The sequence below is a fragment of the Colobus angolensis genome, unplaced genomic scaffold (assembly GCF_000951035.1).
Source record: "Colobus angolensis palliatus isolate OR3802 unplaced genomic scaffold, Cang.pa_1.0 Scaffold79, whole genome shotgun sequence".
Taxonomy (NCBI): domain Eukaryota; kingdom Metazoa; phylum Chordata; class Mammalia; order Primates; family Cercopithecidae; genus Colobus; species Colobus angolensis.
In genome coordinates this window covers 8,067,713-8,083,498 of record NW_012121709.1, presented here as the reverse complement: position 1 = coordinate 8,083,498, position 15,786 = coordinate 8,067,713, and the positions used below count along the sequence as shown (strand labels likewise).

The 15,786-nt window shown below is 46.9% G+C and overlaps 1 protein-coding gene across 1 annotated transcript in view; it reads left to right on the top strand.

Moving 5' to 3' along the window:
- The window catches only part of CIT (citron rho-interacting serine/threonine kinase), a 189,095-nt gene that overhangs the window by 171,230 nt on the left and 2,079 nt on the right, over window positions 1-15,786 (top strand). The window contains exons 40-46 of the mRNA XM_011928724.1: window positions 1,191-1,283; window positions 3,672-3,780; window positions 3,877-4,005; window positions 4,773-4,853; window positions 7,532-7,610; window positions 7,748-7,927; window positions 15,171-15,471. Of these exons, the coding sequence (XP_011784114.1) occupies window positions 1,191-1,283; window positions 3,672-3,780; window positions 3,877-4,005; window positions 4,773-4,853; window positions 7,532-7,610; window positions 7,748-7,927; window positions 15,171-15,471 (972 nt within the window). The remainder of the gene's footprint in view (window positions 1-1,190; window positions 1,284-3,671; window positions 3,781-3,876; window positions 4,006-4,772; window positions 4,854-7,531; window positions 7,611-7,747; window positions 7,928-15,170; window positions 15,472-15,786) is intronic.

Genomic DNA, 15,786 nt, shown 5'->3' with positions numbered 1-15,786 from the left:
CTGGGATTACAGGTGTGCGCCACCATGCCCAGCTAATAAAAATTTGTTTTTTAAGTTAGAAATTATTTTCATTCTAATATCTGAACTGTTCAAAAAATGTATGGAACATATATGTAAACCATAAAGCCTAATAATGTCATAAGCATCCACACACTCACCACCCATTCCAAGAAATAGAACATTGCTAACAATTTCCCTTTTCCTGTGTATTCCTCCCTTATCCTGGCCCAACTTCATTCACCCACTGTACCAGCTGCTGACCTTCATGCCAGGACTGATTTGAGCAGTCAGCCTCATTTGGTGAATGAGAAACTTCTGGTTGTAGCAGGAGAAGTAAAAGGGTTTCAGCTGTTCTAGAAAAAGAGAGTTTTGATGTAGAACTCTGCACATGTATGAGTTCTTAGCTAAGAACTTTTCCCTTTGGATTGAAATTTTCTCTAAATTCGGGCAGGGTGTGGTGGCTCACACTTGTAATCCCAGCACTTTGGGAGGCTGAGGCAGGTGGATCATTTGAGACCAGGAGTTTGAGACCAGCCTGGCCAACATGGCGAAACCCCATCTGTACTAAAAATACAAAAATCAGCCAGGCACGGTGGTGCGCGCCTATAGTCCCAGCTACTTAGCAGGCTGAGGTGGCAGAATCGCTTGAAGCCGGGAGGTGGAGGCTGCAGTGAGCTGAGATCACACCACTGCACTCCAGCCTGGGTGACAGAGTGAGACTCCGTCTCAAAAAAAAGAAATTTTCTCTAAATTCGTTTAGCACCTCTCCCCTCTCTCATTCTGTCTCCTCCCCATCCCCACAAAGTAAGTTTGTCAAAAGATTCGGTCTCCAGCAGAAGGCACATGGGTGGGAAAGGTGTGTGGTGTCAGGTGCTTCCCTGAGGCCTTCTCTGGATCCCAGGTAAAAGCCTTGGTTCTCGACCAGGGGTAATTCTGCCTTACCAGGGGACATTTGGTAATGGCTCGATATGTTTTTGATTGTCACAGATAGAAGTGCTGCGGGCATCTAGTGGATCAAGGCCAGGGATACTGCTCATATCCTGCAATGCGCAGGACAGCCCTCACTCCACCACACAGAATGATCTGGTCTGAATCATCAATAGCACCGAGCTTGAGAGCTTTTCCTAGTTTTGCCCCACAGCTGGTATCACACTGGTGACAGTCTTTTTCTTTTCTTGGTTGCTTTTCAGATTGAGAATGGGCTCTGCATCTGTGCAGCCATGCCCAGCAAAGTCGTCATTCTCCGCTACAACGAAAACCTCAGCAAATACTGCATTCGGAAAGTAAGTCCCGGGCCTTACCTTGGTTGAACGTGGGAAAGCCAGTCCTGCTCTCTCAGCGAGCCAGTGTGGAAAGTGCACTGTCTTGGGACACAGCCTGTACCGGGTTCTTTCCACCCTGCAGGCCTTCAGCCTGGGGTGACCTCTATCGTGAGCGAGATCCTTCCTTTGTGGAGGATCCTCCAGGGCCACTAGTAGCTGCGGTTTCCCTCCTCGCTTTTCTCCTCCCATTTGCGAACTGCCTCTGCATTGAGCGTGGTGAATTCAGCCTTTTGTTAGAACAGAAAGTTGACTGATAGGAAAAAACAGTGGGAAAAAAAAGGGGGCACTTTCCAAGACGCTAGCAGTCCCAGGTAGCACCTTTCAGAATCTTTCTCAAATTCTAGAGGTTTCTATTAATATAACCTTCTGGACTAACCAGTGCTAGCACTATTTTGGTATATAATTAGGGAGCTGCTTCTCCTCGGAGCAGAGTGAGTTGTGATGATGACTGCAGTGTGGACGAGACGTGTGTTAGATCCTTAAATCTGCCTGGCTTCTGGAGAATGCTGTCTGATGTCCCTACCTACGAGTGTCCCACTGCTTCTAAGCCTGATATATTTCTGGTGCTTTCATGATTAGTTTCAAAAATGATATGAGGCCGGGCACGGTGGCTCACACCTATAATCCTAGCACTTTGGGAGGCCAAGGAGGGCGGATCACTTCAGGTTAGGAGTTTGAGACCAGCCTGGCCAACATGGTGAAACTCCATCTCAAAATACAAAAATTAGCTGGGCATGGTGGCGGGTGCTTGTTATCCCAGCTACTTGGGAGGCAGAGGCAGGAGAATTGCATGAACCTGGGAGGTGAAAGTTGCAGTGAACTGAGATTGTGCCATTGCACTGCAGCCTGGGCAACAGAGCAAGACTCCATCTCAAAAAAAAAAAAAATGGAAATGAAGGGTGAATAATATATAAGGGTCTTTACCTGTTAGAGAAACTGTTCCGTTCTGGGCAGGGTGGTGTTAGTTTAGTTTGTGTGTTTGTTGAGTGCCCACCCTATCAGGGACTGAACGGCTGTTTTACAAGCACCTTTCCCCACAGTTCGGAAAAGCAGGGATAGTTATTCCCAATTTTCAGGGAAGACAACTGAAGCTGGCAGAAGATCCTCAGTTACAAAGTTGAGACCAAAACTGACATTTGATTTTGTTTTTCTACCATTTCACTATATCATGCTTCCTCAAAGTTTTCCCGTACTTAGTAGGTGACCAAGAAATACTCAGTGATGATGATAATGCTCACTAAATTCTGAGAAATCATTGCTACTTTACATGTGGCCGTGATTCCCGGCCACACGTTTTGAATAGGTATGTCTAGTTTTTTGATGACATTAGGATTGGCCTAAAAACAACTAAAAATAATCAGGAAGCAGATAATTAAGATGACAATAATGATGATCATGATGATGACTGCATAGGTAATATAGGTTCGAACTAGAAACTTAGAAGCTAGCAAAAAGAAGGAAACCCAAACTATTGCTGCTGACCACCACTGTTAATAGTTGGTGTATTTTTCCTATCTTTTTTTTCCTTCTGATAAGAATGTTGTATTGTTCAAGTTCTGTCTCTTCATTGGAATGCTGTTTCTTTCTTTTCTTTTTTTTTTTTTCTTTATTTTTTTGAAACGGGGTTTTGCTCTTGTCACCCAGGCTGTAGTGCAATGGCACGATCTCAGCCCACTGCATCCTCTGCCTCCCAGGTTTGAGTGATTCTCCTGCCTCGGCCTCCTGAGTAGCTGGGATCACAGTCGTGCACCACCACAGCTGGCTAATTTTTTGTATTTTTAGTAGAGACAGAGTTTCACCATGTTGGCCACACTGGTCTCAAACTCCTGACCTTAGGTGATCCACCCGCCTCAGCCTCCCAAAGTGCTGGGATTACAGGTGTGAGCCACTGTGCCCAGCCTGGAATGGTGTTTCTGACCCTGCCTTTTTCTGGCTGCAGTTTGACCTTATTTTCTTGGTTTTGGGTTGCAAATGGTGGAACAATAGGAAGAGATAACAAATGGATCATCCTGAGAGGCATGAAAGGTGAATGGGGCGTGTGCAGTGGCTCACGCTTGTAATTCTAATGCTTTGGGAGGCTGAGGTGGGAGGATTGCTTGAGCCCAGGAGTTTGAGGCTGCAGTGAGCTATGATCGCACCACTGCACTCTAACCTAGGCGACAGAGCAAGACCTTGTCTCCAAAAAAAAAAAAAAAAAAAGATGAATGACTTTCTATGACAACGTGAACAAGCTTGGTGACAATGTTCTCCAGGGCTTGGCTAGATGCTGTAGGCAGAAGCAGAACAGCTGTGGACCTTGGCTGCCCTGTGTTACCTCTCACATCCTTCTCTTCTACTCTCATGTCTCAGGAGATAGAGACCTCAGAGCCTTGCAGCTGTATCCACTTCACCAATTACAGTATCCTCATTGGAACCAATAAATTCTACGAAATCGACATGAAGCAGTACACGCTGGAGGGTAGGGCCCGCCTTCTCTTTCCCACCCACCCATGGCTCAGGCCGCACTGAGACTCAGAACTCATTCCTGAAGCCCGCTTCTTGCCTGCCTTTACAGAATTCCTGGATAAGAATGACCATTCCTTGGCACCTGCTGTGTTTGCCGCCTCTTCCAACAGCTTCCCTGTCTCGATTGTGCAGGTGAACAGTGCAGGGCAGCGAGAGGAGTACTTGCTGTGTTTCCACGGTGAGTCGTGGCTGCGCCTGCTGCCCTTTTGGGTCCTCATGGACACTAGGGACCCATGAGGGGTTGGAGGAGGGTATGTGGAGCTCTGGGGTAGGATAGGTTTGACTGGGGGTACAGAGACTGTCCTTCCAGAACCACCAGGTCCCCTTGGGGAGTCTCCTCTCCACCACCAGATACTAGCGTGGTCTAACTCTATCACATTCTCTCCAAAGAGCAGGCAGTTTTTTCCTCGTCCATCCCTTGCTCTTTCTTTCTCTCCCTTTCCTTTCTCTTCCTCTGTCCTCATTTCATACCCCCTCCCCTCCCCTCCCCTCCCATCCTTCCATTTGTCTTTTTCTTTGTTTACTTCTTTCTTTTCTTTCTTTCTTGGGTCCTCTCCTCCCCCTCCACCTCCCTTCCCTTCCCCCTCCCCCTCCCCTTCTTTCCTGAGTCTTTCCGTCTTTCCCTGTCTGTCCTCCTTCCTCCTGATCGCTTCATTCCCCTCTCTCTCTGTCTCTTTCTCTTCCCTCTCCTGCTCTTATTCCTTTCCTTCTTTTCACTTGAGTTCTCTTTCTTTAATAAAATTTAATAAATTAAAATAAATTTAAAAAGTCCCTCATTTTTAATGAAGCTGAGAGCTGCTCAGCAGAGGGCCCCTGGTTTTCACAGTCAGTCCTATCTGGTCAGGGGTGCCTGGGCTCTGCTTCTCGTTCTTCCATCACCATGTGTGTCACTGATGCCCCTGCCCTTGGCTGTGCTAATGCCCGCATGCTCTTGACACCTTGCAGAGTTTGGAGTGTTCGTGGATTCTTACGGAAGACGTAGCCGCACAGACGACCTCAAGTGGAGTCGCTTACCTTTGGCCTTTGGTATGTGAGGCTCAGTGTGGGGGCTTCTCTTTTAGCAGCTGGTGTCCTGGAAAAGAATTGCTGCCGGGTGCGGTGGCTCATGCCTGTAATCCCAACACTTTGGGAGGCCGAGGTGGGTGGATCATGAGGTCAGGAGTTTGAGACCAGCCTGACCAACATGGTGAAACCCCATTTCTACTAAAAATACAAAAATTAGCCAGGCGTGGTGGCGTGTGCCTGTAATCCCAGCTACTCAGGAAGCTGAGGCAGGAGAATTGCTTGAACCCAGGAGGTGGAGGTTGCAGTGAGCCGAGATTGTGCCACTGCACTCCAGCCTGGCCACAGAGTGAGACTCCGTCTCAAAAAACCAAAAAAAAAAAAAAAAAAACAACCGCAATTGCACGTGGAAATTTTTTGTTTTTTTTGGTCTAAGCACCGTGCGTGTGAATTCCATTAGATACCAAGCACAATGTGTAACAGTCACCCAGAGAACTGTTCATGTAAAGATTCTGAGGCTCGATGAAGAGCTGCCTACGCCAGATTCACCAGCCCACAGCCCCAGCCCTGGGAAATATTTGCTAGGCTCTCATGATAGAAAGGAGCCCAATTCCCTGTGGATTTATTTCAGTCATTTCCAAAGGCTGCAGAGTGTTCCATGGCATAGCTGAACACCTGTTCACTTAACCAGTTCTAATTAGGCAAAGCAGTAAGGCCATGCCTGTTTCGTTTGTAAGTGTAGACAACACTGTGATGAACATCCTTGTACTACTCTTTTTGCACTTGTCAGATAGCACCCCCTGATTATAAGCTCCTAAAAGTGGAGCTGTTGGATCAAAGATAAACACACACATACATACAAATATGTACATATGTATCTGTGTGAATGTTCTGAAATGCCGTCGTGGCCCAAATATCCTTTGAGGCTATTTTGTTTCTCTATTGCTGCATATTAAGCCATCTGAAAGCGTAGTGACTTCAAACAACAGCTTATCATCAGCCCTGACTCTGCAGCTTGACTGGACAGTTCTGCTTCATGGGGTATCAGCAGGGCCACTGGGACAACTAGAAAGCCCAAGACAGGGTCACAAACATGGCCCACAAACAGTGCTGGCCATAATGTGGGTGCTCAGCTGCGGCTGGTGGCTGGAGGCCTTGTTGCTTTCCACGCTGGCTTCTTCCAAAAATACAGAAGCAGAAGCTGGCAAGCCTGCTCACTTCCACCACACTCTACTGGTTAGAGCAGACTGCAGAGTCAGCCCAGATTCCAGGCCAGCGGACTGCACCAGGGCATGCATTCCAGAACCCATGACTTAAGAAGTCTAATACCAAGTTTTGCCATAAGGAATAATAGTGCTTTTTCCCTTTAAGGCAGAAAATATTTCCAGTCCTGTCTGCTCTAGTTGCAGTGACACTGTCATACAGAGATAGAGTATTAAGAAGACCAGCAATGTCTAAATATCTGTGAACCCAGTCTTTTTTTAAAACTGAACCCAGTCTTTTTTTTTTTTGAGTCGGATTTTCGTTCTTGTTGCCCAGGCTGGAGTGCAACGGCGCAATCTCAGCTCACTGCAACCTCTGCCTCCCGGGTTCAAGTGATTCTCCTGCCTCAGCCTCCCAAGGAGCTGGGATTGCAGGCACCTGCCACAACACCCAGCTAATTTTTTGTATTTTTAGTAGAGACAGGGTTTCACCATGTTGACCAGGCTGGTCTCGAACTCCTGATCTCAGGTGATCCACCTGCCTTGGCCTCCCAAAGTGCTGGGATTACAGGCATGAGCCACTGCACTCAGCCCAAACCCAGTCTTTTTTAAAATCAAATTCTTTGATGTTTACAATCAGTTTTAAAAGGTACAATGAAAAGTCTCACCCAGTGTGTCCATCTCCCAAATTTTCCATCCCTGTTCCTTCAAAGAAAAAAAAAGCTCATATGAGTTTCTTGTCCTTCCAGTACTTTATGCAAATACTAGCACATAAAATATATATATTCTTTTTTCCACCTTTTAAAAAATCAGTAGGGTAGCATACTTCCCACATAATTCTGAACCTTGTTTTTTGCACTGAGCAATGTACCTTGGGCATTCTTTCATATCTGTACGAAGACAGCCTTTTCATGCATGTTTATAGCTGTGCAGAATTCCATAGATGTATTATAATTTTTTTTTTTTGAGACGGAGTCTCCCTCTGTTGCCTAGGCCGGAGTGCAGTGGTGCCATCTCAGCTCACTGCCACCTCTGCCTCTTGGGTTCAAGTGATTCTCCTGCCTCAGCCTCCTGAGTAGCTGGGATTACAGGCATACACCAACATACCTGGCTAATTTTTGTGTTTTTGATAGAGATGGGGTTTCACCATGTTGGCCAGGCTGGTCTCGAACTCCTGACTTCAGGTGCTCCACCACCTTGGACTCCCAAAGTGCTGGGATTACAGGCATGAGCCACCATGCCCGGCCAGATGTATTATAATTTATTTAGCCAATCCCTACACTGTACACTTGAGTTGTTTTACATCTTCTGCTGTAACAAACCACATGGCAGTGAATATCCTCGAACATGCATGACTATTCTGGCACATAGATAGGTATTTGTGGGGTGAATTGCTTTACACAGGATTGCTGGGTCAAAGAATGCATTACAGCCAGATTTTGATTTTCCCTCTTTTCACCATTCTTTGGCCCACACTGTGCCTGCATGGTGATCACACAGCCTACAGAGAACCCTATCTGTTTGTGACCCACTTCAACTCACTCGAAGTAATTGAGATCCAGGCACGCTCCTCGGCAGGGTAAGCATTATCCTACCATGCTTGGAAAACCTCAACTGTTGGGGTAGGTGTTGGGGCTGGCTGCATGTTCCTTCCTAACCTGCCTAGCAATGGAGGTAGCCTGCAATGAGGGTAACTGGAACTCTGGGACTCTGCAGGACCCCTGCCCGAGCGTACCTGGACATCCCGAACCCACGCTACCTGGGCCCTGCCATTTCCTCGGGAGCGATTTACTTGGCATCCTCATACCAGGATAAATTAAGGGTCATTTGCTGCAAGGGAAACCTCGTGAAGGAGTCTGGCACTGAACACCACCGGGGCCCATCCACCTCCCGCAGGTAACCAGCTTCTCCTCTTCCTCAGTACTGGGGGCAACGTGCTTTTCTGCATGTTGAAGGCAGAAGGAAATGATACTAAACCAGTAGAATGTTTCCCAATCTTCACTTTGTCCTTAAGCTCAAACCACTCATTTATTTGCGATCTGTGGCACTGAAATGACACAGACCTTTATAAGCATCAGGAGAATTCGAAAATACCACCTTGTAAAAGTCAGAGGGGAGAGGTCTGATCTTTCTCTCATGGGTATTTTCATTGGCTTGGTGAAAAATGGAGCACAAATTAGGCATTTATTGCTTTAGCAGGTATTTTGTGGTGCTAGTTGGGCTCGTGGGGGAGGGAGAATGGTGAATAAAACAGACACAGCCCCTCCGTGATGGCACTCACAGCTCAGTGGGAGAGATGCGGGCAATCATAGATTAGGGCATGGAAGGATGAGGCTCTGGTGGGGTGATTTAAAGCCTGGACGTGGAGGTGAGGGAGGATTTCCCATCAGATATGAGGTGGGGGCAGGGGGACCAGTGACAGATGCTCAGACAGGAGGGAAGGCAAGCCATGCCTGGAGGTCCAGAGGTGTGAGGTCGTGAGAGCAGGTCAGGGACTCCAGCCAGCCTGGTGCCTTCCCTGGAATGCGAGACCTCCTGAACAGGACTGGACTCAAACAGCCATTGATAAAGAAGCAGTTAAATAAATTAAAGTACAGCCCTGGGAAGGAATGTTGTGCAGGCATCTGGGGAAAAATGAATGAAGAACTCACACTGACATGGAGCAACCGCCAGGACACATCAAGGTACAGGAGAGTATACAGAATATGCTGCCACTTGTGTTAAAAAGGAGGGGAGGTGGTGCAGTGACTCACGCCTGTAATCCCAGCACTTTGGGAGGCCAGGGCGGGCAGATCACTTGATCCCAGGAGTTCAAGACCAGCCTGGGCAACGTGGTAAAACCCCATCTCTACTAAAAATACAAAAATTAGCCAGGTGTGGTGTGTGCCTGTAATCCCAGCTACTCTGGAGGCTGAGGTGGCGGGGATTGCTTGAGCCCGGGAGGTGGAGGTTAAAGTGAGCCGAGATCACGCCACTGTACTCCAGCCTGGGCACAGAGTGAGACCCTATCTCAAAACCAAAAAAGGAGGGAAAAGGCACTCCCAGAATGCCAGAGTAAGGACCTCTGACAATGTGTTTCTCCATAAAAACAACGGGACCACTGGCAGTTATAAAAATCAACTTTTCAGAGCTCTGGAAACTAACCCTTTGAGCAGCCACTGTCGGGCAGGGTCAAACCAAAAGAGTCAGGAGCACATGGTTATTTGACACCTTTGCTTTTCCAGCAAGTTCCTGGAATCAAAACCACATTGAACAAGCATGTTGCAGAAAAGGCCTCTTCTTAAAAGGCATTCTTTTTAAATTTTATTTTTTAAATTTTACTTGTTTTTGAATTGATAATCTAATCACAGGGCACAGAATTCAAAGGATTAAAAAGGTATACAGTATAGAGCCTCTCTTCTGGATCTCTCTTGCCTCCTAACTCTCCTCACTCCCTCTCTCCAGGTCCTCACCTGGGAAGGAACCAATTTTGTGAAGTTTTTGTGTTTCCATTTAGGGATCCTTTATGCTGATACAGCCAGCCCTCTCTGTCTATAGGTTATGCCTCTGTAGATTCAACACACCATGGATTGAAAATATTTGAAAAAATAATTTTGTTTGTACTGCACGTGTTCAGGCTTTTACAAATTGTCATTATTCCCTAAACAATACAGTATAACAGCTATTTATAGAGCATTTACATTGTATTAGGTGTTATAAGTAATCTAGAGATGATTTAAAGTGTACAACAGGATGTGTGTAGGTTATATGCAAATACACCCCCCCTACTTTTTTTATGGGACAGGGTCTCTGTCGTCTAGGCTGGAATGCATTGGTACGATCACAGCTCACTGCAGCCTCGACCTCCCAGGGCTCAGGTGATCCTCCTACCTCAGCCTGCTGAGTAGCTGGGATTACAGGCATGCACCACCACACTTGGCTAATTTTTGTATTTTTTGTAGAGATGGGGTTTTACCATGTTGCCCAGGCTGGTCTCAAACTCCTAGGCTCAAGTGATCTGCCCACCTGGGCCTCCCAAAGTGCTAGGTTTATAGGCCTGAAGCACTGTGTCTGGCCCTACACCATTGAATATAAGAGACGTGAGCATCCACAGATTTTGGTATCCACAGGAAGTCCTGGAACCAGTCCCCCAGGCCACCAAGGGACAGCTGTACAACCAAATGTACAGAGTCAGATCCACTGCCCTGATAATGGGCCTTTTCCAGGGAGCGTAGCTAGACAGGTCAGATAGCGACAGTTTTCTGGGGATGGGGCTTTTTGGGGAGCTTCAGTCCTGATCTGCTCCCTCCAGTGGCTACTAGACTGCTGGTTTTCACAGCTACTGTGGTTCTAAGGATGTGGTTTCAACTCTTCCGCAGATCTGGGGAGAGGGGAGTGAGTATAGGGCAAGTTAAAATGTCACAAAACATTCGGTTCTTGCTGAGATTCCTTTTTCTTGCATAAACACTCTTTGAATTGTTGCAGGCCTTTTTTGCAACATGCTTGTTCAGCGTGGTTTTGATCCCAGGAACTTGCTGGAAAAGCAGGTGCCAAATACCTATGTGCTCCTGACTCTTTTGGTTTGACCCTGCTGGAAAAGCAGGTGCCAAATACCTATGTGCTCCTGACTCTTTTGGTTTGACCCTGCCTCGAGAGTGGCCGCTTAAAGGGCTAGGGTTAATTTCCAGAGCTCTGAAAAGTTGATTTTGACAATTGCCAGTGATCTTGTTGCTTTCATGGAGAAACAGGTTGTCAGAAGTCCTTACTCTGGTATTCTGGAAGTGCCCTTCCCCTCCTTGTGTTTTTTTCTGTTGTTGTTGTTAGGGTCTTACTCTGTGCCTGGGCTGGAGTACAGTGGCGTGATCTCGGCTCACTGCAACCTCCGCCTCCTGGGCTCAGGAGAGCCCCTGACTTCAGCCTCCCGCCAAGTAGCTGGGACTACAGGCGCCCGCCACATCTGGCTAATTTTTGTATTTTTTGTAGAGACAAGGTTTTACCACGTTGCCCAGGCTGGTCTTGAACTCCTGGGCTTGAGCAATTTGCCCGCCCTGGCCTCCCAAAGTGCTGGGATTACAGGCGTGAGCCACTGCACACGACCACCCCTCCTTTTTAACACAAGTGGCAGCATATTCTGCATACTCTTCTGTACCTTGATGGTGTCTTGGTAATTGCTCCATGTCAGTGTGAGAAGTAGTTCTTCGTTCATTTCTCCCCAGATGCCTGCACAACCTTCCTTATCAGGGCTGTACCTTAATTCGTTTAACTGCTTCTTCATCAATGGCTGTTTGTCTCCAGTCTGTTGCTGCAATAAATGACTTTCTCCTTATGTCATTTTACATGCTGAGGAGTCTATCTGTAGGATAAATTCCAAGAGAAGGAATGAATGGGTGACGGCTGAGGTGTGTTTGTAAATCTGATGGACAGTGTGGAGTTTTCTGCCCTGAAGGCTTCTCCCATTTGCAGTCCCACCAGCTGCATGTGGAAGTGGGACTGGCCTCGTCTTGACACAGTGCTGGGAGCTAGATCCAGCTCGAGGTGTAGGAAGTTTGAAACCTTGGCCTGCAAAGAAGGTCTCAGATTATTTAACCCAGGGAATAAATGGCCTAAGATAATTTTCTGGACTGGTTTACCAGCCCTGTGTGTCTACCTTATAAATGGTTATGTGGGCCCCATACCATGTGCCTGACATAATGTCTATGGCTGGGGATGCAGAGATGTAGAAAGCATTGTTCTTATATTCCAGGGGCCCATAATTTGATGGAAGAACCACAACTAATATTACAAAATACCAAGATCTTAGGCAAGACTGTCCTAATGAATGGTCTCTCTTTTGTTGATGTATAGGAGCTAATTAATCTGAAATGTTTGGTTAGTGTGGTTTTAACCTGGGGAACTTGCTGAAAAACCAGAAGTGCCAATAATTAAATGCTCCTAACTCTTAGCTTGGCCCTGCTTCAAGAGTGACTGCTTAGTGCACCACAGTCTTCCCCTGAAAATGTCTAGATCTTCTTTAGGTAATTCCCAAGTCATGCCAGAAACACATTGAAGTATTGTAATTAGATTTTTTTCCTCTGTTGCCTCACTAGATAGGTAGCCAGGCACCTTGCTAGGCACCTTGCTTTTGAGACTATAGAGTCTCTCAAAGGAATTGCTTACTATGTGATCAAAACAGTTCCAATTCCTGTGAATAAGGGGCAGAAAAGTGTTCGCTTTCCTGTATTATGTCTGGAAAATCAGTAGTTGGTTATCTCTTGGCTTATAGAACGATCTTTTGGTCACAGACTTCTTTGGGCAGTTGAGGGTTGGCTTTCTGGGTCTGATTCACTGCAGGCTTCGTTGCCCTGGTCTGTTTAGCAGAGCAGGAAACGTAACTCCTTGCCAAAAAGACCATAAAATTGATGTGGTAGATTATGGGTCATTAATGGATAAGGAGATGGAAGACTGCCCACTTGGCTTGAAATGATGGGTGTGTTCCTCCCTCCCATTAATCTCAGCTGACGTCCTGAATGGCCTTCCCTTGAGCGATCCTTCTTCCCCTGGGCAGTGAGCACCCTCTCATTTGTTTTATGATAGTTTCCTGTGGACACATCTTACATTTCTTTTCCATTACAAGTAGGCTTAATGTAGTTCTCCTACTCGGAATTTATTTTTTTATTTGTCTTCCAGATTTCAAAGCCATATGGCTAGAGATGAATATAAACTTTGATTTCAAGATGTTGAAATCTGCATTATCTTAAGTCTTATTGCTGCACAGACAGGGGTTCTGGTCTTCTGAGCATTTGCCGTCTGAATCTCCAAACATTACAGTTACATGGGAAAGCAAGAGCATGGCATGAAACTATTCACTGTGAACTGAGCCCTTATGAAATTATCTCTGCACACCAACCTCTCTGTAGAGGAGGAACTGGCAAACTTTTTCTGCACAGGTCTAGATGGTAAATATTTTCGGCTTTGTGAGCCATATGGTCTCTGTCTCAGCTGCTTAGCCCTGTTGCGGTCTTGTGGAAGCAGCTGTAAGACAATGCATAACCAGATGGGCATGGCTTCATTCCAATAAAACTTTATTTATAAAAACAAGCATCTTCCGGATTTGGCCCTCAAGCCTGTTCTAGAGTCTCTTCTTCCACAGTAAATGCTGTCTTTGCTGTCTCTTCTCAATTATGGACGTTGACAGAGGAGGTTCTGATACAGTTAGACCAATAATTGAAGAAAGAAATGAACAAGTTGATAAAATGATAGCCTCTTCCAATGAGAATGATTTAAATATCAAGGATTAAGATAGTCCTTTGGGAAACCAAATGATGCGCTACACTTTTTTTTTTCTAATTTTTAGTTTTAGTTTTCAAGAAGTGGGGTCTTGCCATATTGCCTGGGCTGGTCTCGAACTCCTGGGCTCAAGTGATTCTCCTTCCTTAGCCTTCCTAATAGCTAGGACTACAGGCATGCATCACTGTGCCCGGCTTTTTCAAATATTTTCAAAGAGCCTTCTTTAGGATCTTACTGCAAAAGTCCAACGTGTCCAACGTTGATGTCAGAGCATGTTAGCAACAATTTTGTTGAGAGAATTAGCACAAAACAAATCATTCTGTGATTCATACTGGGTTCATTTTTGGAATCAGCTGCATTGTAATTTAAATACTAAAAAATATCTAGCATAAAATAAGTTTATATTCCAAGATAAAGCCTCAATCAAACAAAATATGTTTTCAAGTAATATTCACTATAATTTTTTTTCCCCATTTTAAGTAGGGCCTTTTTCCAAGCATGAATTATACTGAGATAACAGGGACTCTAGTACTTTTTGAGCTGATTGAGGGTGGGAAAGAATTGACTCAGAAGGCCACATTTCAGTTCTCTCTGTGTTTCTGGGTCTTACTACATCTTCAGAGAGGGAAAATCTTCATTTGAAATATCCAGGCCAGGAATGGGTGGAGGGTTGGGTTGGGTCGTACAAAAAGGCCCCAGTGTTTTCAGCTGTTTGGTTACTAATTATCAACCTTTGAGGCCTGGGACGTTTTCTGAGCCTGCTCTACTGTTTTTGTCTGCCCTGCTCAGTTTCCTGACTCTGTCAGGCCTGATCTCTACACCTCTCGGTCATCTTATTGCCATGACTGAGAACCATCAACCGTCTGAGCATCTGCATTCGCATCAGGTGTCAGAGAGACTCTTGGAAAGCCACCTGGGGGGAGAGGTGACCAAACACCAGACCCAGGAGTGGGACAGACATGGCAGTTAACAGTGATGAGTACAGGGTTTCCCCACACTGCTCCCTTGCACTGAGGGCCTTTGTGGGCCCCTGACTTCTGGGTCTTAGCAGGCTGACCTCCTAGATGAAGACTTCCTTCTGTGCCTTCTAGGCTCTGGGAAATACTAGGTCAGTAGGATATAGTATGGGGCTTATGACATGAAACTGGTCTTTTTTTTTTTTTTTTTTTTTTTGAGACGGAGTCTCACTTTGTCACCCAGGCTGGAATGCAGTGGCTCGATCTCGACTCACTGCAACCTCCGCCTCCTGGGTTCAAGTAATTCTCCTGCCTCAACCTCCTGAATAGCTGGGACTACAGGCGCATGCCACCACGCCTGGCTAATTTTTGTATTTTTAGTAGAGATGGGGTTTCACCATGTTGGCCAGGCTGGTCTCGAACTCCTGACCTCGTGATCCGCCTGCTTCGGCCTCCCAAAGTGCTGGGATTACAGGTGTGTGCCACTGTGCCTGACCTATCAAACTGGTCTTTATTGGAATCCCAGCTTTACCACTTATTAGCTCAGGTGAGTCACCTAACTCCTGTCTGTCCCCATTTTCTTCCTTGTACAGTGAGGGTCATGCTTGTTCCTAGCTCAAGAGCTGCTGTGATGATTTAATGAGATGATGAGAGATGGCAGGTGAAGAGCTTAGCACAGGCCTGGCGCACAGTATGTGCTCAGTAAATGAAAGCCTGCACTGAGGAAGGTGGGTTGTCTTTTGTTGCCATCTTTGCTGTCTTCCCTGTCTTTGCTGCCAAAAATCAAACGCAGGCAAAGTCCAAAGAACTCCAGGTCTAATCTGTTGATAATCAGTGGTGAGGCCGGGTCAAGCGGGGGGTTCCGCAGGGAAGAAGGAAAATGCCCCTCTGGGATTGTGACCTCCCAGCTCCCTACGTTCCTCTTTTGTCGCCAGCAGCCCCAACAAGCGAGGCCCGCCCACGTACAACGAGCACATCACCAAGCGCGTGGCCTCCAGCCCGGCGCCGCCCGAAGGCCCCAGCCACCCCCGAGAGCCAAGCACACCGCACCGCTACCGCGAGGGGCGGACCGAGCTGCGCAGGGACAAGTCTCCTGGCCGCCCCCTGGAGCGGGAGAAGTCCCCGGGCCGGATGCTCAGCACGCGGAGAGAGCGGTCCCCCGGGAGGCTGTTTGAAGACAGCAGCAGGGGCCGGCTGCCTGCGGGAGCCGTGAGGACCCCGCTGTCCCAGGTGAACAAGGTGAGGCAACCTCCCGAGGCCTGTGTGTCTGTTGCGGAGGCCAGGAGTGACTTGGAGAACTGGAGCCCTCAGGGGGCCACTAGTGTTTAAAAAAGGAACTCCATGACTGTAATTCAGACTTTGTGAGACACAGGAGTTTAGGAAGAAAATGTACTTTAAGAAATAGCTTCCTGGCCGGGTGAGGTGGCTCATGCCTGTAATCCCAGCACTTTGGGAGGCTGAGGCGGGCGAATCACGAGATCAGGAGATCCAGACCATCCTAACACAGTGAAACCCCGTCTCTACTAAAAAAAAAAAAAAATATTAGCCAAGCAT